Source organism: Acomys minous (genome assembly GCF_964271855.1).
Source record: "Acomys minous genome assembly, chromosome: 1".
Taxonomy (NCBI): Eukaryota; Metazoa; Chordata; class Mammalia; order Rodentia; family Muridae; genus Acomys; species Acomys minous.
In genome coordinates, this window is record NC_140483.1 from 56,547,878 (window position 1) to 56,574,827 (window position 26,950).

A 26,950-nucleotide genomic window follows, 5' to 3' on the forward strand; every position below is an offset into this window, starting at 1 on the left:
CAGAACATTGATATTATAAGATGCTAAATGCTACTCCTATTAGAATTAAGATAGTTTTAGGATAGTTTTAAGAGTATAACGGAATGGTATTGGTGGCTTGGCCTTGGAGCCTTAGCCGCCGCCCTTTGTTGTAGTTGCCTTTGTATTGCTAATAAACCTCTCTTGCTAAATCGTACCACTTGCTCTTGGCCTGCCTCTTTTGTTCCGGATTCTGAGTGTAAACTCTCTGCTCGCGACAGCCTGCCTCCCGAGTGCTGGGATTAAAGGCGTGCGCCATCACGCCTGGCTCTTTTTCTTTCTTTCTATTTCTTTCTTTCTTTTTCCTTGAGACAGGGTTCCTCTGTGTGGCCCTGGCTGTCCTGGACTCACTCTGTAGACCAAGGCTTGCCTTGAACTCACAGAGATCCCCCTGCCTCTGTCTCCCCAGTGCCGGGATAAAAGGCGTGCGTCAAAACCGCCAGGCTGTTGTTCAGTTTCTCTGAACATTTACACCCTTGGGAGACATTCCAAGACAGCAGGAAAATATAGCAAAGAGCGTATGGGCTGCCATGAGTACAGAAGAGTCACAGTGCTATGGAGAACGGCGTGGTTACAGCAGGCAACATGGCAGGGTGGCCTCACCTGTTTGAAGAGCCAGCCTGCCTTGGTGACAGGTGCACTGGGGTTTCGCTTCATGGAGTGTGAGCGTTTACCGAAGGCAATGGCTTTTCGGGAAGTTCGGGTTGCCTGGGGAGGCAAAGACAGCAGTTAGCCAGAACTCTCCTCCTCAACATACAGCTCTGCCAGCCAGGGAGCTGCCCCTGCTGGGCTCTCCAGTGGGCGGGGCCCGCGTGCCCTTCCAGGAAGAGGCCTGGCTGCGAAGCTTTGATTCTCTACTAACTCAAAGGCCTGGCCTTTTAACTCTTGACTCTTCTGATCTCAAACATGGGTCTCAACATACTAGCTGTGTCATGGCTTCTTCCTTTTCTTTTCTTTTCTTTTGGGAGGAAATATTAAAGGAGATCCGAGAATTTCTTCTTCCGATTTCTTTTTTGTATTTATTTACTTGGAGGCGGAGGGCACGTGCATGTCACGGGGAGGGTGTAGAAATTAGAAAATGATCTGCGGTGTGTCCTCTCCTTCCAACACGTGGTCATCGGGCTTGGCAGTAAAAGTGCCTCCCCCACTCTGAGCACCCACCAGGCCCCAGATTGTTTTTTTCTTTCTCTCCCCACCCCCCCAGCCCCGCCCACCCCACCACTACTGTCTTAGGGCTTCTGGCATGCACGTGACTGCTGCTCCCTGCACCGCCTCCCTCCATCATACTCCCTGTGTTCTGCTCCTGACTCACACCAGAGACTCCACAAAGCTGGGAGGGTAGACAGCAGCCCCTGCTCCTTACCCACAACAGTCTGTCTTCCATGAGACCGCTGCTGACCCTTCCCCTAACACTCCTCCTCGCTGCCGGCTGTCGCCGTCAGCAGACTGGTTTGGGTTTTGTTTGTTTGCTGTTTTGCTTTGTCCAAGGGTTTTGGTGTTTAGGCATCCTCTTCACCAGGAGACTTGCAGTCACCATGGGAAATCTCACTACTCAGAGGACGGTCCATTCAATATCCTTTTTGGTTTTGTGAGACAAGGTTTTCTCCATGTAGCCTTGGATGTCCTGGAACTCACTGTATAGACCAGGCTGGCCTCGAACTCACAGAGATCTGCCTGCCTCTGCCTTCTAAGTGCTGAGATTAAAGACGTGCACCACCACCACCTGAGGACTTCCCCCCCCACTCCTCAACTCTACCTGCCTTTCCACTCAGTCAGGGCCTCGGTTCCTCAATCCTTCCCTCTTTGCTCAACCCACACTGCTTCCTAGTTTATTTTCCTTTAAACAAAGACTCAAAAAAAAAAAAAACCCACACAAACAGGCTGGCTTTCCACTTCATGTTTTTGGAAGGCCAATATTCCAAATTAATCAAATCACTCATGTCTTTTCTGAACTCTCAGGCACTACAGCACTGCTGAAGGGGGTGGGTGGGGCTCATACGCACACGTCCAGTTCCCAGTGTGGAACAGCAACTCCCACTGGCCCTTCACACCAGCTTCCCAACTCCTCCCACCCTCCAGTCCTTTCCTCCGGGGCAGCTATCGGGGCAGGCGCTTCCTCAGTGTCATACCCTTTCACCTAGAAAATGGCTGCCTTACTGCCACCTTTGCCTTTGAAAGAAGCATCACTCTCCTTACCAAGGAACATGCTTCTGATCTGCAGTCTCCTCAGGCGCTGCCCCGTGACTATCTCCTTTAAGAGGCAGGGGTGCGGCTCAGTAGTAAAGCACTTGCTCTCAACCAGATACACAGAGCACCTGATTTCCATCCCTAGCACGAGCGCACATGCGCGCGCGCGCGCGCGCACACACACACACACACACACACACACACACACACACGCACACGCGCCATCTACCTTCAAGATATCCTCCTTGGCTGCTTCTCCTCGGCCAGGATGCTCCATCTGAAAGCATCTCTCTTAAACTCCCACACACCTTAAACCTTCCTGCAGCCCTCGTTGCCTCTCAAGTGTAAGACCCATCTTCTCTTACAGATTAAGCTACCTTTTTTTCTCTCCACAGATTCCAACCCCCCCTCCCCCCCCCGTACGGTTTGGATGTGAAATATCCCCTATAGGCTCATATCCTAAACTCCCCAGTTGGCGGTACTCTTCTGGAAGGCTGTGGAGCCCTGATGAGGTGGGGTCTAGCTGGTGGGGGTAGGTCACGTGTACAAAGTGGGCTTTGAAGGGTCTGCTTGGCCTCAGCTCCTGCCCTTCTCTCTGCTTCTTGGACTGTATGATGCGACCAGCCTCTGCCATGCACTCCTGTCACTCTGTCATGCCTTCCCTAGCATGACGGAGTGAGACCCTCTGAAACTGTGAGCCAAAACCTTTCCTTCCCTACATTGTTTCTATCGGGTATTATCACACAATGAGAAAGTAACTGAGAAGTCTTCTGTACACGCCCTTCTTTCTGGACTGGCTCTTACAGCGCCATTAACTTAACTGAGGCTATTCAGGCCTTGGCCAGTCTAACACAATGGGTAATACCAGCATGCTTCCTGAAGTCCTTCTTTTGGTCTTGCCATATCACACACACACATGCATGCGCGCGCGCACACACACACACACACACACACACACACACACACACACACACGTCAAAATGCATGTACATCCGAATCTTGTTTTAAAAAACCATTTGACTTTCTCAGCAGTGTTCATCACGGAGGAGAACTGAAATTTCTCCGCACGGCACAGAAGAGCAGGTCTGCAGTATCTGGCTGGGCCTATGACCTGCTTTCTGCTGTGTTAGCACACAGGCCCTGTCTCTGCCTCATCCCCATTTTCCTGAGCCTCACTCCCTCATGTGTGAACACATCCTCTCTCTTCCACCAGCTCCAGACTTATCCTTTGAAGTCCAGCACAGCCTCTGCTACACTACAAAACCTTCCCGAGTACCCTCCTTGCACGCGCGCGCGCATGTGTGTGTCCACACAGACATGGGCATATAATTAAATATATATTATATATGTGTGTGTGTGAATGTGTGTGTGTGTGTGTGTGTGTGTGTGTGTGTGTGTGTGTGTATTATGGGTGCTGCAGGGTGAGCGTGTAATCTCAGCACTAGAGAGAAAGGAACAGGAAGGTCCCTGGGGCTTCAGTGAATTCCAAGTTCAGTGAAAGACCCTGTCTTAAAAATTAAGGTTTGAGCTGGGCTGTGGTAGTGCACACCTTTAATCCCAGCATTTGGGAGGCAAAGAGATGAGGATTGCTTTGAGTTCAAGGCCAGCCTGGTCTACAAAGCAAGTTCAGGACAGTCAAGGCTACACAGAGAAACCCTGTCTCAAAAAATCAATAAATAACAAAATAAAAATTAAGGTTGAGACAGGCATGGTAGGTAGCACAGGCTTTTAATCCCAGAATTTGGGAGACAGAGACAGGCAGATCTCTGTGAGTTTGAAGCCAGTCTGGTCTACAAAATGAGTCCAAGACAACCAGGGCTATGCAAAGAAACCCTGTCTAGGAAAAAAAAAAAAAACTAAAGTTTGAGCCAGGTGTGGTGGTGCACATCTTTAATCCCTCCACTCAGGAGGCAAGGGAAGGTGGATCTATCTGAGTTCGAGGCTAGCCTGGTCTACAGAGCAAGATCCAGGACAGCCAGGGCTATACAGAGAAACCTTGTCTCAGAAAAACAAAAAAAGATGATAGATAAATAAAAATAAGGTTTGAAAAAGCATATGAAGTCGACACTGGACACCTCTAGGGCCCACAGACACATGCGCCCTCCCACTGTTTGCATGTACCCCCATGCACAATTCTCCCTCACGCACAAAAACTAAAAACACCTTTCTGAACTATTTCAAGCAGAGACTGCCGTGCCAGTGATTCCTTTCTGTTGTTTTTTTTTTTTACCCTAATAAGAAAAGGCAAGTGGGGTCAAGCCTCCCTCTGAGACTCTCTCTGTCTTGTTACCTTTCTCTTCCCTAAAGGCAGCCACTGACCCAAAAATCGGTCTCCTGTCTGTGGTTAGACACTTGTGCTGCGGATATGTCTATAAATACACGGCCCTGCTCCTCACTTTGTATGCTTTACATAAGTCATATATTTTTCAGGTTCTGCAGCTTGCACAACTGTGTTTGCAATGCAGCATTGTTAGTACACATACAGAAACATGCGCTGGTGTTTGGAGGGTGCCCTCCTGGCTGAACACACTGCGGTTTGTGGCTTCTCTCTCAGCACTTTCGCCTGTTTGCTGTTGCTACATCTCTCCCGCCCCCTCTCACTCTTCTGTGCTCATCAATCGGTCTCAAACTGCTTGTCAAAGTCTCTAAGTTCCATACTGTCACTGAGCCTGAGGGACACATTCCACTCCCTTCTCTTGGATGACTTCACCCTCTCAGGGCTTCCTTTCCTCCTCCTCCCGTGTTGACTTCCCCCATCACTTCATCTTTCATGGGAGAGTCTTTTGCTGTCCTCTTAGGACAGTGGGGGACTTTTGTCCCCAGAGGACACTGACAACATCTGCAAACATTTTTGGCCCTGACAACAGGAGAGGAGGTTCTATTGGCCTCTGTCAGGCAGAGGTCAGGATGCTACAGCCTACACCGCTGGAATCCCCTACCCACAAAGTGTTATTCAGTCTCAAACACTAATAAGGCTGAGGTAAGGAACCCCCTGTGTGATGCCTCATCCTCTGTAAGGTGCTTGCCTGAGCTTTCTTCCCTTCCACTCTGCGCTGGGTTCCTGGACCACCTTGCCTGCTCACTGGAGTCTGTTGCTATGCTCTGACCTGCAAGGATGTTCCTAAAGTTCTCGAGATCCCCTTAACTGAAAACATCTCCTGCTTGACAGCAAGGGCTGGACTTACCCGGATGTTGGGCCGCTCAGGAGGGACCTCTGACACCATGTTGTGGTTGGCTATGTCGCTGTTGATGGTAGCAGACCGTTTCCCACCTGATTTGTTGGACATGTCCAAGGTCGATCTGAATGCAGATCAGCAAAAGAAGGGAGCTAGTCAGAGCCAAGAAGTAACAAAAAGTACCATCCCCAGCCCTGCCCCTGCCCTGTCCCCACGGTCCCAGCACCAGCACAAAGTCCCAGCCTGGGGTGCAGTTCAGAAGGCATCTCAGGGGCTCCTTTGCTTCCTCTGGCATATTCTCCCTTTTCTTCTCTGATCATTTATGGCTTTGGCTTATTTTGTTTTTATTTTCTTGTTTGTTTGTTTGTTTAAAGACAGGGGAGGGGGGGGTCTTACATTGCCCAGACTGGCCTCAAATTCACTACATAGCAGAGGATGCTCTTTAACCCCTGATCTTCCTGCCTCTGCTTATCAAATTCTGGGATCATAAGTGTGTGACACTTCACATAGCTTTCTCCTGTTTGTGTATGTTTAAAAATCTAGACTCAAGCCGGGCATGGTGGCACATGCCTTTAATCCCAGCACTCGGGAGGCAGAGGCAGGTGGATCGCTGTGAGTTCGAGGCAAGCATGGTCTACAAAGTGAGTCCAAGACAGCGAAGGCTACACAGAGAGACTCTGTCTTGAAAAAACAAACAAACAAACAAAAAATTTAGACTCAGATAATAGGCTACTTGTTAGTCTTTACCTTATCTTACTCTGAGACAGGGTCTCCCTGTACATCCCAGGCTGGCCTTGAAATCAAGAGCCTCAAGCCTCAGGCTCCCAAGAAGCTGGGATGACAGCCATGTACCACCAGGCCTGTGGCTTTTTAGGTTAAAGGCTCAATGGCATACTTAAAGCTATGTATTTGATCCTGGGTGTGTGGGGTGGGGGGCCGGGGGGGGGTGGAGATCACTGATCGAAGGTGCAATAGCTCAGTGGTCCATGTGTTACCTTCCCCCATTTTCAGAGAGGCAGGGGTACATGAACATTCAGCTCTCTGGATTACACCCCATCCCCCTGGGCTACCTTCAGGAGCCCCCAGGTGCTGTCCCAACCTGAGAGCAGGCTTTTATTCCTTCAGCTTAACCTATGGGGGACAGCAACCTGCTCTCTGCCAGAACTCGGGAACAGTGGGTGATGTGGCCAGAGATGCTGAGGACCCCAAATACCCCCTCCTTCCTCCCTGGACCCACCTACACACAACAGCAGCAGGAGAGTAGTGGCAAAGGATGGGAAGCAAGCAGAGGGGAGCTTACGTTTTCAAGTCAAACTTTTTGTTCTCCTCTGGGATCTGGCCAGTCACTGGGTGTCGAAATGTGTTGCGTCGTTCATTGTGGCTGTAGAGGACAAAGAGGAGAGAGAGCTGCCATCAGCTGTGGAAGGGCAGAGTCACAAGCCAAAGGATGGCAGGCCATGGGAGGAGCTGTGGCTCTGTTCCACCAGCAGCACCATTAGGGGCAGGGAAATGGCAGGGCTACAGTACAGGAAGATGCAGGTGGGTGGGGCTGGAGGAGGTGGATATAAAACCTAGCAACCTTTCCCTGAATCCCTGCTAACCACCTGCTAGAGGTCCCAGGCTGTCAGCAAGCTAAGCTCAGTGCATTCAGTGGCCACCTTGGGGTTGGCAGGGAGGGTAACATGGGGCTTTCCAACCCCATGAGTTTAACGCAGTCAAGATCTCATGCATCAGCGTCCCTCTCAGGGACAGAGCCTGCCAGTGCACCACAGAGAAAATGCTTGCTCATAATTTGCTGAAGGAACTCTCTTGTGACCTTGCTGAAAGACCTCGCCTGCTCCGTGCTTCATCTATTTTCTTTAAGTGTATCAGGACAGTCAGAAGCTCCACGGCTGAGCTTGGGCTGGGATTCAGCCACACTCCGAGACCACGGTCTCCCGTTTGAGAGGCTGCTGGACATTACAGAGCCCTCAGGGTCTGCCAAGCATCAAAGGTCAGTGGGGGCCTAACAGTTGGAGCTAATTAAGGGTGGCTATGCCGAAGAGTGGAGCTGGGGATTGTACAGAGAGCCTGCCAGGAAGCTGAGGGGGGAAGAACAAGGCCCCGGAGACTGGGGCTGGGGGCAGGGGCAGGTGAGAGCATCAGGAGATGGCCTCGAGATGTCCAGGCAGCTCCTGGGTGGGCTCTCTAGGGACACGAAGAAGGAAATCAGCAGAGAGACCTTCCAGGGGAGCAATGACTTTGGTAAATGGGGACCACTTGGCAAGAATGTAGTAGTGTCCAGCCCACAGGGTCTAGACCAGTTTAAAGATGCTCCTCCCAGATACCCCTTTCAGATGTACTTGAAGAGCCTGGCACAGGCTCCATTTGACCAGAAGAGCAGTCATGGGGACAGAGGCTGCTAAGGCAGGACCACTTAGGCACACCTACAGCAAAGAGGGGGGACGCTCTGCTCTACCATCCTCAGGCCAGCCAGAGCCTGAGCAGAATATGCTTTGCCTGGTCCCTTCCGCACTCTCCCAGTTCTACAGGACACACCCCAGCCCTCAGGATGCCAGCTGAAGCTAAAGATAACATCAAAGGATGCTTTAACCCCTCACCCCACCCCGCCCCGCTGCTCAGATCAAAACCACAGGTATGTAAGAGAAAGAGGTACAGCAGGCAAATGGCTTCAGCCTCTTTGGAAACCTGGAGTTTGTAGCTCAAGCTGGACCAAAACTTGACCAGCATCCACCAGGCCTGGTTTTAAACTCGGTACCTTGGTAATCCACCCTCTTGTTCCAAAACTATAGTCCCTCCTCCACCCTGACTCTTATAAGGACACTCCCTCAGTTTGATCACAGGGGATCTTTACAAGGAAGAGGACCTGCCTCCTTACCCTGCCTCCGGCTTTGGCTCCCTACAGGGCTGAGGGCAACAATCTGAGACCACAAAGGTCCTTAAAAACGCTAAATTCTCTGTTTTGCCCAATGTGTAGGATGCCTACCTCCTCCTTCCCCACCCACCACTCCAGGCCCCTTCATTCTGTGTCCCTGGGAGCACCCTGCAGGCAGTAGTTCAGACACACACACACACACACACACACACACACACACACACACACACACACACACACACAGAAGCAGTCCTCTGTTGCCCAGCTCAGTTTTCCAGGGCATGGCACACCTTTCCCTGAGCCTCCGACCCAGCAACTCCACAAACAATGTGATCTTTCCTCCTGCTGCTAACAATTTCAAAATAGCTTTCCCTTCACGGGCACTGCAATGCAGTGGCCACCGACCTAACTCCTCTCCTCGCAGGTCACGGTCATCTCCAGCAGACCCCCTTCCCTTACGCCCAGCCCTAAATTCAAACAGGGCGAACGACCAACTTGGCCTGCTCTGACTTCACAAGGCTCAGTGGTCCACAGAGGAAATCCCTACCTGACCCGTCGTCGATCAGCCCGAAACTTCAACATCTTTTTAGAAGCTTGGTCCCCAGTTCGGCAGCCTCGGAAGAGCCACCAGCCACCCTGCTGCTACCATCCCTCTGAGCAGTAAGTCCTTGGAGCCAACTCTTAATGCTGTGGCAGAGACGCGGGGTGAGCTGGGGCTGACTCCATGGGCCGCCCTTTCTTCCTGGCTCTAGCACTGGAGAACAGGGACAGGACTCCCTCTGGACAATGGGAGGGGGTAGCCCAGGTGCCCTGGGGGGGGGGGGGCTGTGGCTTTAAGCAATGCTACAGTTCAAGGGCTGGAGGCAGAATAAATGAAGAAGAGAGCACCTCCTCCCAGTTCAGGTGCCCAAGAAGGAAATACAGAACTGGAGAGAGGCATGCACGGAGCAGGTGTACAGCATCCAGGTAGTCCGACCTCACTGAGCTAAGGACACTGAGCAGCTGGGCAGGCGGAGGAGCGCGGGCTGCATTCCCATCTGCACGGAAACTCATGCCAGCCCGACCTGCAGGGAGACGGTGGTGCTCCAGCCTCTCCACTTCTCAGCCCAGACACAGGCTCTGGGGCTGCAAAGCAACTTGCTACTCAGAGACCTTCCAAGCCCTTCTGAGGGTTAAAGGAAGCTTCAGGTTCATTGGCTGTTACTGTTGCTGAGAAGCCGAAGAGGATTGAAAGAAGTCTCCGTCCCTCCTCTCTCAGCCTACCCAGCTCTGTATCGGCCTGACCCACTCCCCTCTCCCGCAGCAAGGCTCGCTTGCCCCTCTGAGTGTGCCGGGCCAGCTGGTAAGAAACTGGACACACGCAGCCCAAGTGGGAAGGGCGGGATGTTTGTGGAGCCCCCGGCCGCTGGCAAAGATCAGCTAGCCTTCCTCCCAAGGCTGGTGAGGAAGAGGGCAGGGAATGGGGCTGGGGAGGGGGGGTCAGTGGGGGAGGTAGGGGCGGGGTCATTGTGTATCTATTGCTGCAAATCTCCCAGATGCAAGATGACAAATTCCAGCTGGTAACTGTCAGATCTGCTGGGGGGGGGGGGGGCGGGCAGCTAGGAGGTTTGCATATGGATGCTAACTCCCCCCTGAATTTTCCACAGGTCGAGGCTAGTCAAATCTCTTTCTGACTGTCCCCCTGTGCTTTAGGATTCTTGATCTGCAAGGCCTTCTGAAGGTCACCTCTTTATCCCCCTGCCTCCAGACAACCGTATTCTCTTATCAATGCTTGTAAGTGCTTTGGGAGGTTTGGAAAGGATTCCAGCAAAGAACGATGGGGGGGGGAGAGGGGGAGGGGGCCCGATGTCATCTTACACAGCCAAGATACTGTGATGACAAGTTTCAGCTCCCCTGCCTTCTGTATGCTTCCTGCCACTCGACAGGCTCCTCTCTAAGCAAGCAAGGTGCTTCTTTCTGCAGCTCCAAGCATTCTGTTGACATCACAGTCTGTTGTTCGGGCAACTCCGTGATACCACACTAGACACTCAAAAGGGCGGGACTGATCTCATTGCTTGGACCAAGGTCGGATGAGCAATGGGATCGGTAAACAGAAAAACAAATGGACAACATTATTATTTAACCCTTTAAGAGGCGAGCTGGCCAGGTGTGACTGGGGGGGGGGGTCACAGCTGCTGACGTTTAAACAGCTAATCCTAAATCCAATATATTCAGCCATTCCGTGGGACTTTGGTAAATGATTTTATCTTCGAGACAGGAGGCCTCAGGTTTGGGCTTGAACCTCTCTCCAGTTACTTGAGCCAGAACCCTCTCCAGATGCCTTCTTGAGTTCCCTGTCTACCTATATTGGTACTCAATAAAGTTTTGTTGAAAGCACAAATGAACAGATAAAAAAGAGAGAGAGACTCTCCATGCTCGGGTGTCCGCATTTGAAGGCTGATATTCTATTTCCAAGGGCTTCCCTACCTTAGCTCTCTCTTACAATTAATTACTTCCTCTCCAGGAGGGAAGTGCTGTTTCTGTCCCTCCGCCCCCTCACTCAGCTTCCCTGACTGGCTCCCCCTGAACATACAGCTTGGCTTTCACCCGTCTTCATTAAAAGGAGAAGAAAATTAAGCTCATCCTATCGGGAGGGGGGGTGTAGGGCGCATTGGGAAAATGAGGGTTTTTTTCCTTTAGGAGGTAAAAATATTCCCCTTCTCGTCAAGCTGAGCTTGGGGGCCTCCCACAGCCTTTGCTCAAGTTAAATTACCTCTCTGGCTCTACGTGAAGAGAGAACAAGGGGGGTGGGGACCGAGCAGCACAGACTCCTGTGCACCAAGAGCCCCCCAAATCCTCAGGGTTAAGTCAGAACACAGAAGGCCTGGCTGGTGCTCCTCACCACTGGCCTGCACAGTGACAGGTTTCCATGTTAAGTTAGACAGCAGGAAGCCGTTTCCTTCCTCCTCATTACGTCCTTTAGGGATGCCAGAGGCTTCCCTTCCTCAAGGCAGTTGGCTAAGAGCAGATCCTCCTTGGACCTTTCAAAGTCCACTCCCCCAGAAATGAGACACTCAGGAAGTAAAGACAGCAGCAGAAGAAAGAACATCCTTATTTACAGAATTGTCCAGGAGGCGCTCGTTTCTCTACTGGACCCACAAGGTAGCTGACAGGGAGTGCCATCAGTGGAAAGGGAACTGGGCGGGTCCATCTTCACTATGGGACACTTGGAGTCGGCAGTGTTGCCTCACCTTTGACCCTTAAGACTGCTCATGTGCAAACAAGGCCTCTTCTGACTCTATATGAACTAATCCCTGCAAACTTTCAAAGTGAAATGTTTCGTGCACAACACGGGATGCCTGTAAACATTCTGCTTGAAAATGATCACAAAGCATGCTGGGTGCAAGAGTGAGGAAAGCAAAGGCAGACAAGAGCACAGCTGGTGGGTCTTGGTGCGGTAGGCCAAGCACCAAGACCCAAACCTTCCCTCCACCTCATCAGGGTATTTCCATGGCTCAAAGCATCCTCACCTTCTATGTGGTGTGTACCTGGGACCACACAGTTAAAACCTGAGTCTCCATCGCCCTGAGCAAGCATGCAGACACAGAAGCGTTCACACATACCATCCCCAGGGTATATGTCCAGAGTGCCCACTGTGAAAAATACTGCAGACCAAGGGAACACACTGCACTCCTTCCACTCCATGATACCAAGCAGCTTTACTTCCAAAGGCCCTGAAAATCTGCTGACAGAATCAGCTTGGGCCACGCTTCCCCACGCTCAGAACGCCCAGCACCAACACCGCAGCTCATAGGTGGTGAGGAGAGCTGGGGAGGGGCAGGGGACCAGCCCTCCCCTCCCCATTCCTTCTTTCTCCCAGCCAACAAATTCCAGCGGGGCCTGACGGCAGGATGGGCTCTGCAGCTAACAAGGGAAGCTCGGCTCCTGCCCTGCTTCGCTGTGTGGGTCTCATCATTATTGTCAAAGAGCCTTATCTGCCCCCAGCACTCTGTCCCAATTAAAAAACGAGCTCAGTTTACATTTCCAACTCTCTAGGCTGCGCTGGATTCCTGAAGCTCCCTGGCTGTTCTGGGAGAAAACACTTTCCTGGCCAACCACTCCCCATGGCAGTCCCTGCTCTACCACCAGCTGCTGCATCACGAAGAATCCAAAGGGTGGGATCAGGGCCCAGGCAGCACCTCTGGGGGAGGGTGGTGTCAGGTGAAAAGAGCCCCCTTTCCACAACACTGTCTGACCCCTCTCCACCTGCAGAGCAGAATACTAGCTCCAAAGTGCTAGGAACACCTTCCATGGGGCTCCTCGGCCCTTGCTCTGCCTCTGGCTTTTGCTGCTCCTGGTATTTCCAATATGCTAGGAAAAGTATTTCCCTCCCGGTCAATGCTAGGCCCCTGAGCTGAGTGTCCAGAAGACAGGACCCAAATATTCCTTCCCACCCACAAATGCCCGGTCTTCCAGCTCCACGCCAACCTGAGTGATCCGAGCCACCTTCCCCACCTGTGATGGCCAGAGAAATTCACCAAGCTCAGCACGTACAATAATAGGAAATGGAGTTTGCTCGGTTACCAGGGAGGTCCACGTGGGATAAGCACAAGTCAGGGCCCTAGTTGTGGTCCCTCCAATCCCATGCAGCTCCCTTCCTGTCGTATGGTGTGGTCAGCTTATTCCTGCCATAGGAGATGGCAGGGGAGGGGTGGAGGGCACCCCAGGGCACAAAACAGAACGTACTCCTCAGAACAGAAAGAAATGATACAGGCAAACACAGGCAACTCTCCTACCCTAGACATCTCAAATTATCCTGACTTTAAACCAGGTGTTTGACTCTGTGGGGTTCTAGCTGTCTTTTGAAAGATGGCAATGGTCTGAGCAGATGACCAATGTAATTCCTCCATGTTAGCCGGTGAAGGAAGAGCTGTTTGCTACACCTCTCTTGGATCAAGCTAGTCTCTCTGGCTAGCTCTTTGAGGGGGGTGGGGTCGGTTACCTCTCCATAACAGAGCCCAAGAGGTTAAACCTGGCTGCCGGTCCTGCCAGAGCACCAGGCCAGCCTCCTCTCTGGCCAGCAAAGGTTGGTGCACTATTCCAGGGGTGGAGGTGCCTTCCTGCCTGCCTGCCTGGCTCCTGCCTGCCTGCCTGCCTGCCTCCTGCCTGCCTCCTGCCTGCCTGCCTGCAAGTGCTCACACACTGATGGCTGGTCAAGCTGGGGAGAACTACAGTCAGTCCTGGGAGTCAGGAGTTACTGTGCACAGGATAGGGCATGTCCCCTGAACCAGGCCCAGGTTAGAGAAGTGGGGTGAGCCGGCTCTCATGCTCCCCACACTGTGTTGTGGTTCTTGTTAAGACAAGGAAGAAAAATGGAGAAGAAAGAGAACTACCCACAACCCACTTTCCTTCCTCTGGCCTTCCTGAGGAGCCAAGTCAGATGATGGCAGAGGAAGGCGGGTTCACTCCCAACCCCAGCTTCCTCTCTTCCCTTCCCTTCCCTCTTTTCCTGTCTCCCTGTTCTTTCCCTTGGCCTCCAGGGTGCCTTCTCCCAACACTCAGCTGGATTCCAGGGGTGTGGGAGGGGCATGGGGGATTGGTGACAGGGTGGAGCAATAATTAATTAGGCTTCTTTCCTTAGCTCTGGGTTGCATCCCAAACTCCTCCTCTGAAGAGAGGGCAGTGTGCTTGACTTCTAGCTCGCCTGAAGGTCACCCAAACCATCTCTTTATTCCTAACGCAGCAGATCTGGTCCTGGCGTCCCACAGGATCAGCAGCCCCACCCTCCCTGCCCCTCGAGAAGGAATTTTACAGAGAGTGTTTGGACAGTAACCAGCCAGACTGACAGCCTTGCTTCCGCTTCCTCAGAAGCCTCCCCATGCCTTCTTGTTCCCCATCCAGCAATCTGAGGCTGTCAAGCTGTTCGGTGCATGCTTCCTCGTTTTTACAAGAAAACAACAGTAGTAAGTGATGCCTTCCTTGTTCTGTAGGCAGCCCAAACTTTCCACCAGACCAGACAGCGGAGGAAAAGTAGCTGCACTGCTGTGAGTGGGGTACAGGACAAAGAAAGTTGAACTCCCTGCTGTCTGGTCGTTACCCTGGGTTAAAGCAGGTTAAGGCCTAGGGCAGAGTCAGCAAAGACTCCTTGGGTCTTACTGTCAGCCTCTCTGCATTCCTTCTCGCCCAGTCAGTGGAAGACTGTTCACAAGGCTCCAAGAACACAGCAACCACAAACCCTTCTGTTGTTGTTGTTTTGTTTTGTTTTTTGTTTTTTGAAACAGGGTCTCTCTGTGTAGCCTTGGCTGTTCTGGACTCACTTTGTAGACGTGGCTGGCCTCGAACTCACAGCGATCCGTCTGCCTCTGCCTCCCCAGTGCTGGGATTAAAGGCGTGCACCACCAGGCCCGGCTTATCCTTCTGTTGTTAACATCTGTCAGCTACAGGTCTGGAGACAGTGCTTGGGGTGGGGTGGGGGTTCCTGGTGGGGTGAAGAGTGCCTGGGTACAGGGTAGGTTAGAATAGTGACCTATGATGCCCACAGCCTAGTCTTTTGGGCTGTGCCATATCCTCACCTCCTACCCGGTTTGTTTGTTTGTGTTTGATGGGGAACCAGTGTGGCTCCATTGGGATGCTGAGGGGGTGCAGGCTTGCTCAGCATCCCACAGATTCTTTGCTCCTTCCATTGGCCAGCAGGCTCTGACTGGTCACAAAGCTAAGACTTTGCCTAGGGGAAGATTACACAGCTGTAAATCTCCTGGAGCTGGCAGGCAGGCAGGCAGGCAGGCAGGCAGGAGCCTGGGTTCCTGGAGGGAAGAGCCTCCTGCCTGGTGGTACATGAGGACCAAATGCAGAAGACGGCGATGAAAGTGAAGCTGGCATCATCCCTCACCCGACAGGTAGCCCAGTCTGAGACTTCCCTGCTTCAGTCCGAGACTGAGAGTAGCAGGGCAAGGTGGCACACAAATGGGTGGTGGGAAGTCCCCGATGCTTCTTGCTGCAGAGAGAGAGGGTTTGGAACTTCCTGTGGCCCCCTGGAAGCTTGCTAAGCGCTGAGGTACCTGTCTCACTGAGATGTGAGGAGGGGCCTCAGTGAGAACTGGAACCAGTCCAGGATACCTGTGTCCAGGAGGGTCTCTGTGGGCCGAACAGCACTACATGAGCACCCTCGTGCCCACTGAGATCTGGAAAGGACTGGGCAGCTTGTGCAGTGGAGCTGTCCTGCCACCTTGTGTAGAGTCTCCCTCAGGACAACGGTGGAACCACTGATCTCAGGCAGGAGCCTTCGTGACTAACTCACTTTGCGTCTCTGGGTTTCAAACTGTTCACTCTGTAGCACAGCAATGCCAGGGGTCTTGGGGGTGGGGGTTGTTTAAATAAAATCAAGTAGAGCCAAGCGGTAGTGGCGCACACCTTTAGTTCCAGCACTTGGTAGGCAGAGGCAGGGGGAGCTCTGTGAGTTCGAGGAGGCCAGCTGGTCTAAAGAGGGAGTTCCAGGACAGCCAGGGCTATACATGGAGAAACTCTGTCTTGGAAAAAAAAAAACAACTAAAATAAAATAAAATAGTCCACAAAGCACTTTAGGGAGAGCTTGCACATAACAGCTGCTCAGCTGGTGGCTGGTGTGACAAGCAGGAGTAAAAAAAAGCACTGCCACACACTTGTACCACCAGGCAAGATGGTCACTACAGGATACTGCACGTCTGTACCATCCAGTCAATGGTCAGTAGTCATACTCAAATTTTTATTTTTAAGAACGTTAAAAGGTCAGTGTTTCAGACTAGCTGCATTGCACTGAGGCTTAGTGGCCATGGAGGCCACCATCCTACATAGACAGCCGAGGGCCATTCCATCACTGTAGACATCTAGACAGCACTACGCTAGTCTTCTCAGGCACCCACAGTCTTGGATGACACGAGACAGCTCCAAACTGCTTGATCCTCCTAGCAATGGCTTTGTGCACAGATTCCTCAGAAACACAACGCCTGTTACCTTTCTAAACTATACCAACAAGAATGGAAATTTTGCCTCCAGCTACAACAGCAAGTTAAAAAGTAAAGAGCAAGCTGGGCGTGGTGGCCCACCCCTTTAATCCCAGCACTCGGGAGGCAGAGGCAGGCGGATCGCTGTGAGTTCAAGGCCAGCCTGGTGTACAAAGCGAGTCCAGCACAGCCAACACTAACATAGAGAGACCCTGTCTTGAAAAACAAACAAACAAAACCCAAACAAATAAAAATTAGAGATCAAGGCTGGACATAGTGGTACGTACATATCTATAACCCCAGCACTTGAGAGATAGGGCAGAATGATCAAATTCATGGAGAGCCTGCAACAGAAATCTTATCTTTAAAAAAATAAAATCAAATGATACATTCCAAAATCCAATCAAAGCAGGCATAACTTTAATCTCAGCGGAGGAGGGGCAGAAGGCTCTCTATGAGTTCAAGGCCAGCCAGGGCTACATAGCGAGACCCTGTTTTGAAAAAAACAAACCCAATTACAATAAATTTAAATGATGCATCAGCTTTTAAATCAATGCATTAAGACTCCCCACAGTCTGGAATTATCACCACCAAGAGCCCTTTTTGGGCATAGGGCCAGAAGAACATACTTAGGAAACAGTCTAATAACAGAAGGAGATGGGAGATGCAAGATGGAGCAAGAAAAAATGGAGTTATCTAGAGACAGAGGAGACTGACTGGTCCTCACGCCAGCCTCCAACTAATGCTGATGGGGAAGAGAAGGGAAGAGCATCCTGTAGGCCTTTGGTCCAAGGGGAAAGGAGGACCTGGAGTGAGGAGCCAGAGGAGCCACCAGCAGATGGGCAGTCTCAGGATCCCTCCTTCCTGGCACCTCCTGCCCCCTGAGACCCTCCCTCCTCATTCAGACCTGGAACCCTCGAGAGAGAGTCACCAGTGACGTAACTGGCAATTTACTAAAAAAAACAAGCAGCATAGGAGGCAGGTGCCAGGGATAAACACAAGAGGAGAGGGAAATGCTCTCAGAGACAGAAGAGGGCTCCCAGGCCTAGTGCCCAGGCCACTTGCCAGTGCTTCCCAGTCAAAACAGATGCCAGCCTCCATCACTCTGAAGACCTGAGGAGCAGGTGAGTCTGCCTACAGCAGCCTGTTGGAGCAATTCTGCTGCCTCTGACAGGCGCAGTGCAAAATGAAAACACAGCTCAAGCACGGGAACCAAGCAGGAGGTCCTTCTGAGCATGTGCAGTGAGCCCACAGGTGACATCCACCCCATGGGTCTAGCAGTTCCTCTGTAACTCCCCAGAGTGTATTAGATAAAGGCTGTCTGACTGCGTGTGTGGCTGACAATCTGAGTACAAGGCACACAGGGCCAGCCTGTCCGTTCCTCTTCTGGATTCTACTTCCCCTTTCTTTCTTGGCCTCAAAACTGCCCAGAAACTTGGCTCTTTTGCTTTTGGCCTCCTAGGCTTAGTGGCCAGCACCTCCCTCTTATTGTCCTGGTTTCTGTTTGCCTCCTGGAAACCCCACCAGAAGGAAGCACTGCAGTAAAGTCACTAAGGGTTGAGTTTACCCTGCCTCTCAAATCTGCCTTGAAGACCAGCACAGCAAGTGCCCTGTTCCAGAGACAGTTCCTATGCAGGTGGGGCTAACATACCCATTATGTCATCCAATCATTTTCCTCCCAAGAGAGACAGGGGGAACAAAAGAGCTCTTAGCAAAGTGATGGTGGTGTGTGTGTGTGTGTGTGTGTGTGTGTGTGTGTGTGTGTGTGTGTTCAACAGTTCTTTGGTGACACTTCCTTTAAAGTCATATGAGCTTAGAAGAATCTCTCTCTCTCTCTCTCTCTCTCTCTCTCTCTCTCTCTCTCTCTCTCTCTCTCTCTCTCACACACACACACACACACACACACACACACACACACACCTGCCTGCTGACCAGGCACTGCATCCACTGCCTCCCACAAAGCCATGAACTTTTGTCCATATTCCTGGTCACATTACTAGATGTCAAAGAACACAGGTGCTGTGGGGTAAGGGGGGGGGGGGGGCAAACCTAAAAGCAAAAGAATTGTTCTCGTTTTTTTCTGAGATGTCAGATTTGCTCCCAAATGACATTGTCTTTTTAACGAGTGGCCAGTTCATCCTCAATTCTCCCTCCAGTCTGTCCCACCCGCTCCCCACCACAGCCTACTCACTGTGCCCTTTACAAGCACACTGTCCCCATCTGCTATGGCGGTGTCCCTGCGAGCCTGCTTTGCTCAGGCTCCTCTGGAGACAATGGCTCAAAGAGGCAAGAGGGGAAGAGCCTCTGGGCTTTGTGCACAAGGTGACTACATGAAACCACCGCCTCCTCCACAGGACATTGGGTGCAGCTGCACCTCTGCCTGGCAGTCGGGGCTAAGGATTACCCCCTAGGTTGAGAACCGGTCTGAAGACTTCCTTCTCACAGAAAAGGTGAGCCTAGAGTGCGGCTCAGCTGAAAATTTGTTTCTGCGTTGCCAAAAGCCCCCTGTGGCTGATGAGTAGGCACCTAGCACTTCCTTACCTCAGAGTCACACGGACAGATGGACTGACTGACTGACTGACTGACTGACGGACGGACGGACAGACAGACAGACAGACAGACGAACATACACCAAACCAACAGGCACTTACTCACCAGCTCTGTGTGTCCCCCTAGTCCCTCTGCCTCCTTTCACACTCAGGGATAGGGAAAGGTTTCCTTTTAATTCTCAGCAGGTCCCAGTGGAAAGCAATCATTAACAGCCACACGCTGACTGGCCTTAACCCCTTCAGTGCTGGGCTGCCACAATCCAGCTGGTGTCCTGTCCCCCTTTGCCTAGCCCTGAGAGAATGGCAACACTGAGCTGGCTGCCATCTACCTTCATAATGCTGCTGCTTCCATGTGGAGAGCGAGGGCCCGGGGAGTCCCACCCAGGCCTCCTCACCTAATTGGAGCACGCCTACAACCTGAGGCACTTAACTCTGGCATGATGCCCAATTGGATGAGCCCACATTATGAAATATTTGCCAGGCAGGCCAATAAAGAAGCCAGGATCCGGGGGAGGGATGGTATTTTTATTTATTCCTGGAGGAGGGTGTGTAGTCATAGAATTGATAGCCCTGAGACAGAAGCAGAGAGGAGGCCACCTCAGACCCTGGGATGTCTCTGGAGGAGTCCTAACGAAAGGGTTCTTCTTCCTTGCCTTCTTCTTTTCCTCCTCCTCCCTCCCCTCCCCCTCCCTCCCTTCCTCCTCCCCATCCTCCCCTCCCTCCCCCCCCCCCCAACTTCCCTGCCATACTCAGAGTCTGGAGAAGGGGACTGGGAAACCCTAAGAAGGGAAAACAACAAACAAGAACTGAGAGCATGGACATTCTTCGTATTCCAAAGTAAAATCTGTTCATCTTTGGGGCACGCAGGTGGCAGGTAGGCAGCTTTGAGTAGAGACAAAAATCCCGCTTCTTCTTCTTCTTCTTTTTTTTTTTTTTTCCTCTTTAAAAATAGGTAACTGATTTAAGGAAATCTAAACGCAGCATAAAAGTGTCTACGTGTAGGACACATGCAAATCTATGCAGATATGTGCAAATGAGCAGTTCCAGGAGTCCTCTGCCAGGGTTTTCCTAGTTTGAAGAAGAAATCAGGTAGATTCTAATTCTGCCTTGAGGCTGAGGCAGGCAGCAGAGCATCCCAGGAGAGCACAAGAAATGCAATGGGTATATACTTACTGAACATTTACTGCCTAAGGCACGGAGTGCCTTTATGTAAAGCCTACTTGAGGGTTTTTGGGTTTTTTTTTCTTCCCTCTGTGAGCACAAATAAAATACCACAGGACAGTAGAATAGAAGTGCCCTCCGCTACACCCACACAGTTGGCACCATGCTTTGCTACAGCCCCAGATGCATGACTAGCTCTGAACCTTAGCCAGCCAGCTTCAGTGACTGGGACTTTTCCTTATCGCCTTGGTTCCTGTTTGCCTATCAGTAAAGCCAGCCACTGTGGCTCAGGACCCTCAGTCACAGCAGCCAGGGGGCCTTATCTTATCTTCCCAATACCTTCCCAGTCCCTGGAGACTAGCTCACCCTGGTTTCTTAAAGGGGCTATACTACCACCTGCCAGAGATCTGAGTGCTGTGTGCAGGGTCAGAGTTTACTAGGGCACCCACCCTTCCTCCGCTTTGCTCTTTACCTTCACGGCAGAGTGAGGTGCTGGTGCTTTCAAAGGACAGTTTAAAAGCTTATGGTATAGCACTCAGGAGGCAGAGGCAGGTGGATCACTGTGTGTTCGAGGACAGCCTAGTCTACAAAGTGAGTCCAGGACTGCCAAGGCTACACAGAGAGACCCTGTCTGGGGTGGAGGGGTGGGGGTGGGGAAAGCTTATGTTATCAGGGGGACACCCAGCATCCTAGGTGGAACTGAGGTTGAAGGGTTGGGTGGGGGTTGGGATGGGGAGAGGCTCAGGATATCCCTCAAGTTGTATTTCCACACACAAGCAACAAGCAATGGAAATGCCACTTACAATACTGGGGAAAACACTAAACGCTTGAGGCTAAGCTTGACAAGCGGTGCAAAATCTATGTGCTGAAAAGCATAAAACACTAGGGAGAGGAATTAAATAAGATCTAAAGAAGGAGACAATACTATAAAGATATCTGTTCTCCCAGTATTTTTCTATTGATTCAACACAGTCCCATCAAAACCCAGCAAGTTCTTTATATAAACTGAGACAAGACAAAATCCAAAACTCACATGGAAATCCAAAGGAACTAGAATGTTCTAATTAAAAAAAAAAAACTTTTTAAAAGAAGAATTGCTCCTAGTGCTCAGGAGGCAACGGTGGGAGAATCGTGAGGTTTGGGCCACCTGGGGCAAATGAGACCTTGTCTCATAAAATCAAAAGCTGAGGCTTTAAGTGTAGCTCAGTTGGCAGACCGCTTGCCTAGCATATAAGGGGCTGGGTTTGACCCCCAGCACTAGGTGGGCACGGGGAGGGGGGGGCCGGCGTGCGGTAAGGAAAGGAGAGACAGGAAGGTCAGAAGTTCAAGGCCATCTACATATAGGTCTGAGAAGGAGTGAAATCAGAAGGAAGAAGAGGTGATGAAGGACTGAGGGTGTAGCTCCATGGTAGAACATCAGCCTAGCATGAGGAAGAAGGGGAGGGGGGGGTTTATTAACGGGACTACTTAGCCTCCGTAGTCAAGACAGTGTGGTAGTGCTATAAAAATACATATATGAATAAATAAACCAGAAATTATTGTTACCAAGAGCTCTCTTTTGGCATAGGGCCAGAGGGACATACTTGGGAAAGATTCTAATAATTGAAGGAGATGGAGAGATGCAAGGCAGAGCAAGAAAAAATGGAGCTATCTAGAGACAGATGAGACTGGCTGGTCCTCACATCAGCTAATGCTGATGGGGAAGAGAAGCGAAGAGCATCCTGTAGGCCTTCGGTCCAAAGGAAAAGGAAGAGCTGGAGCGAGAGAGATAGAGGAGCCACCAGCAGATGGGCAGTCTTAGGATTCCTCCTTCCTTGCACCTCCTGCTCCTACCCCTTACCCCTAGAAGTAAACCTATCCATTTGTGATCTATTGGTTTTGACCAAGATATAAAGGTGATTTCAATACATGGTACTAGACAAATGGTAGATCCATATGCCAAACAGCTACGACCAAAAAACCAAAACCAAACCCAAAAACCCGCATGGGACTGGAGAGATGGCGCAGAGGCTAAGGGCACTGGCTGCTCTTGCAGAGAACCAGGATTTAATTCCTAGCACCCATATGTCTACTCCCAACCATCTATAAATCTAGTTACTTGAGATCTGATGGCCTCTTCTGACCTCCAAGGTTACCAGGCACACACCTGGTACATACTACACACACACACACACACACACACACACACACACACACACACACACACTCAATTAGAAATAGAAAATTCTTTTTTAAAAAAAATCCTCCAATTCAAGCACTAAAAAGTGCTGAAGGCCAACTTTGACACCACAGGGTAAAGCGAGGCACAAGAAAAGGAGCTAAAAGTACATTTCTAGAAGGAAACATAAGAGAAAAATCTCAGAGGCTTTAGCACTGCCTAAGAAAATTCAATAAAATGAACATCAAATAAAAGATGCTGTTCTTTTTTATTATTTTTTTTAAAGATTTGTTTATTATGTATACAGTGCACCTCAGTGCACATTATAGATGGCTGTGAGCCACCATGTGGTTGCTGGGAATTGAACTCAGGACCTCTGGAAGAGCAGTCAGTGCTCTTAACCTCTGAGCCATCCCTCTAGCCCCAAAGATGCTGTTCTTAAAAAGACATTGTTCCAAAAGCACAAGGCCATTAAAGAGTGCCACACATGTGAGCTGACATGAGACTTCCACAAGAACACATAAAGAACACATGACTTACATGGAGACGGTAAAAGCACCTCCAAAGGAGACAGAGCAAACTAAAACAACCGTGAGATGCCATGCGCACACCCAATCTGTGGGAGGGTCAGTAGTTATAGAACCACTAACCCTGAAAGACTGACCAGTGCCTAGTGCGGCCCAGCAGGTAGGGCCACAGATAGGAAAGGTGCATCTAACTGAAGGAAAGCAGGCCGCTTCCTGACAAGGTAAAGGCGCAGGCACCACAGAGCCCATCCATTCTGCTCCTCCACAGGTTACAGCCCGTGTGTCTACACAGAGACGCTTACACCAATGCTCACGGCACCCCTCGCACGAGAGCTCCGAGCTGAAAAGGGCTGATCCACAACCTGTGAACGCAGCATGGAGTCCACAGGACAGGATGCCACTTAGCACGAGGATACATTACCAACATAGGCAGTGAAACCGATTAGATGGATCTCAAAATAATTACGCTGAGTGAAAGAGCCCAGGCTTTCCAAAAGAGAGTACACACTGTGAGATTCTATTATAAAATACTTTTAAAATTGCAAGCTAATCTATAGTGGCAGAAAGTAGACCAGTGTAGCCTCAGGACAGGGTGGAACAAGGCTTACAAAAGAGACAGGAAGCAATTTGGGGGAGTGATGGGGAATTTTTTTTTTTTTTGGTTGAACTAGAGACTGAACCTAAGGTCTTGTGTTGAGCTATCTTTTGGTCCTTTATTATTCTAATTGTGGCAGGAATTGGGGCCAGCTTGGGCTACATAATGAGACCTTATCCCGGTAATAAAATAAGGCAAAAATAATATCTCATAAAAGATATTCTTCTAGCCTCTAAATCTATGCCCTTTGTGGGGGTGGGTGTTTCAAGACAGGGTTTTTCTGTGTAATAGCCCTGTCTGTCCTGGAACTCTCTGTGTAGAGCAGGCTGGCCTCAGATGCACAGCTATCCACTTGCTTCTGCCTCCTGGAGAACTGGCATTAAAGGTGCGTGCTACCACACCTGGCTATCTACGCCATTTTTAAAAGCCAACTATAATTCTGTAAAAGTATAGAAAAAGAAAAGCCTTTGCTTGATAAGACTTTAAGCAAAACTTTTCCCTCTTAATGTACACCTTACATTTTAGGTGTGGATGGAGCTCAGAGATGGGCTAGGACTGAGCAGGATCCAACCTTTCTTTTCTAGTGGCCTCCTCTCTCTGACGGAAGCATGGCTGGGCGGCAGGAATGGACAAGGGGTCCTTACCTGCCTGTGTTTTTCTCATGGCTTTGCAGCAAGCAATTCAGGCCCAAATGTAGTACACATAAAATGAAGAATCACTTGTTTATGGCCGAAGAGGAATGTCAAATGCAACTGCATGATTCAGCAAACAGCCACCACTATTTCATTTGATTCTTTTATGGTCCATAAAGCTGGCAGAAAAGTATTACCAACTCTAATTTAAATAAAAGCAGAAATAAGGGGCCTGGGAGGTGGCTCTGTGGGGAAAGGCACTTGCTGTCCAAGTTTGAGAACTTAAGTTCCATCCCTGAAAGCCAGGTATAGGTGGAAGAAAAAACCGACTCCATAAAGTTGTCCTCTGACCTCCACATGCCCCCCCCTCTCTCTCTCCCCCTCTCTCACACACGCACACTAATAATAATAATAATAATAATAATAATAATAATAATAATAATGGCACACACCTTTAATCCCAGCACTCGGGAGGCAGAGGCAGGCGGATCACTACGAGTTTGAGGCCAGCCTGGTCTACAAAGCGAGTCCAAGACAGCCAAGGCTACACAAAGAAACCCTGTCTCAAAAAACCAAAAAAGAAAATCATCATCATCATCATCATCATCATCATCATCATCATCAAACAAACTGTGACTCCAAAGCTCTGAGAGGTTAAGGGTCTGTCTCAGATGAAATAACCTACCTTGGAGTCTTTTCAATTGCAGTCTTCCTCCTAGCCTCAGGGCCTGGGCTCAGCAAGGTAGTGTCCCTCTACCCTGGCTTGGCTTGCAGAGGCCTGGGGAATGCAGACCCACATCTTAAGCTCACTCAGCCCTCGGAAGTGCTCCAAGGAAAGACAGAGACAACACCCCAGGAGCTCTGGAGGTTGGTACAAACAGCCTACGCATGCGGGATCAACTAAGGGGAGCTGTGATATCAAGTCTGGAAAGACTGGGGATCCAAGGATCACATTAGATCGCACATTTGATGTGAAGAGGGGGAGAGGCCAACCAAACACCACTCCCTGGCCGGAAGTCTAGTGGGTGTGGAAGCAGCTGGAGGCTGTTAGACTAGAGCCTCCCAGCCAAAGGCCTCGGCACCCTTCCTCTCCCCATCTCTATCCCCACCCTCCCTGTTCTGGCTAGGCAGGAGAACAGCCACTGGCCGGGAGCCCAACCTTTCTCTCCCTTGTTCTGAGGATGGGGTGACTGGGAGAGGGAGAAACCACTGCTGAAGGGCAAAGGAATACAAAGCGTAAGGGGTACCCCAATCTCAGCAGTCAAGATTTTTACCACTCTGGGGCAAATATACAGTGGTTGCTGTGTCTCACTGATGACAGAACCCAGGGCTTGAGAGTCAAGCAAACTGGCCACACCACCACTGCTATGGCATTTTTTTTTTTTTAAGTAAAAACTAGTGGTGGCACATGCCTGTAATCTCAGCACTCGGGAGGCAGAGGCAGGCGGATCACTGTGAGTTCGAGGCCAATCTGGTCTACAAAGTGAGTCTAGGCCAGCCAAAGCTATACAGAGAAACCTTGTCTCAAAAAAAACAAAACAAAAAAGAGCAACAACAACAGCAACAAAAAGGCTCAAGGAATGCTGCTATGTCATGTCAAGACAGCCATATATCTGGTGCATTTTGCCTCTGCCCCAGGTTCCAGTGTGGCCTGAAGTGCTACTGCTGTTGATCCTGACTTGATTTAAAATGGCAAAGACTTTTCACAAAATGTCTAGGGGTTTTGTTTGTTTGTTTGTTTGTTTGTTTGTTTGTTTTTTGCTTGTTTGTTTTGTTGTGTTTTTAATGTTGCACTAAAACATCCATCTATGGGACTGGAGAGACGGCTCGGCGACTTAGAGCACGTGTTGATCCTACAGAGGACCTGGTGGCTCACAACCATCAATAACTCCAGTTCCAGGGGATCTGATACCCTCTTCTGACTTTCATGGGCACCTGGCATGTACATGGTACACAGACATGCATGCTGGCAAAACATTCATACACATGTAATAAATAAATAAATAAATCTTTTAAAACTAAAAAAATATTATTCACCTTGCTTGGTTAATTTTTGGCATGCCTTGCCCCTCCTCACATTTAAATTTTATGCCTAAGAAGGGAGCGAGGTGGAGCAATCGGACAAGACCAGAAAGACCCAGCAAGCCAGTGTGTGCGCAACGAAGAAAAGCTGAGGCCAGAGAAGACCAGAGTGCAGGGTGGCGATCCTGGAGCAGCCTTGGGTAAAGTTTTTAGGTTAAGTGTGAGGTGAAATATGGCCTGTATATTGGATAATAGAGTTGTCCTAATGTTATGCTTGCAGCATTTGCTAATTGCTGCAATTACGCAAGAAGATATCCTTGTTTTTAAAAGTTGAAAAAAAAAAAAAAAGGTCACAGCTGTCTGACAGCTGTATTAGCCAAACCCTCCTCCTCCCTCTCCAGCCTGCACTGAGACGGCAAGTAGGAAACAGCAATTACAGGACAAGAGATGTGGCTGGGCATGTTCTTCCTGAAACATGAATTAACCTGGAACCCCTAAATCTTTCTCCTTTTCTCCAGGAAAACCTGACAACTGGCACTGGAGAAAAATAAAGACACCGTCCGGCATCGACAATTCGTCTATCTGCTTTCACCCCCCAGACCCAGGCGCCTCGGCTCTGCTAAGGAAGTGAGGGAACTGGAGGAGGGTTCAGGAGGGAGCTCAGGCTGCTCTCTTCCAGCCTGGTGTCAGCTGGGCAGCAGGAAATTCCCGAGGTCCTGAGATAACCTTGCTGAACGTGCTTAGGGCTCTAGAACAGGCCTCACTCCCAATCCCAGACCTCCAGCTGCTGCCTACAGAGTTTCCGGTGAGTGGCTCCACCTCTCTCTGTCTGTGTTCCCTCGGCTGTACAAAGGGGGTAATACCAGGATTTCACTCGTGGGCTTGTCACAGGGCTAAAGAGACGACACCAATGGGCAAATGACAATTGCCAGCATCCAATAAACATTCAATGGATGCCAATGACTGTTACTGCCTGCCTGCTTCTGCCTTAACTGTTCATCCCTCAGAGATGATGGACAGTTTTTACTACAAAAGCTCTTGGTTCAGCACTTTGTCCCAGAAAGATGGATGCTTAAGAACTGGTCCAGTGCT

The 26,950-nt window shown here is 50.3% G+C and overlaps 1 protein-coding gene and 1 long non-coding RNA gene across 19 annotated transcripts in view; one reads left to right on the forward strand and one right to left on the reverse strand.

Annotated features, from left to right (window-relative positions):
- Positions 1–26,950, reverse strand: part of PLEKHA6 (pleckstrin homology domain containing A6) — a 145,992-nt gene that overhangs the window by 41,992 nt on the left and 77,050 nt on the right. For 16 of the 18 annotated variants that reach the window (XM_084790530.1, XM_084790533.1, XM_084790525.1 and 13 more), the window contains 3 exons: positions 6,682–6,762; positions 5,391–5,505; positions 622–726 (listed from right to left, as the gene is read on the reverse strand). In XM_084790530.1, coding sequence (XP_084646656.1) covers positions 622–726; positions 5,391–5,505; positions 6,682–6,762 — 301 coding nt within the window. Of the gene's footprint in view, positions 1–621; positions 727–5,390; positions 5,506–6,681; positions 6,763–8,803; positions 8,936–18,869; positions 19,115–26,950 lie in introns of those variants that run through there. The other 2 variants (XM_084790526.1, XM_084790539.1) reach the window with 2 other exon arrangements.
- On the forward strand, positions 6,979–26,785 carry LOC311602563. Its single transcript, XR_014780783.1, has 5 exons — positions 6,979–7,374; positions 8,775–9,598; positions 24,611–24,703; positions 25,934–26,058; positions 26,377–26,785. It is a non-coding gene; the product is annotated as an uncharacterized lncRNA (long non-coding RNA).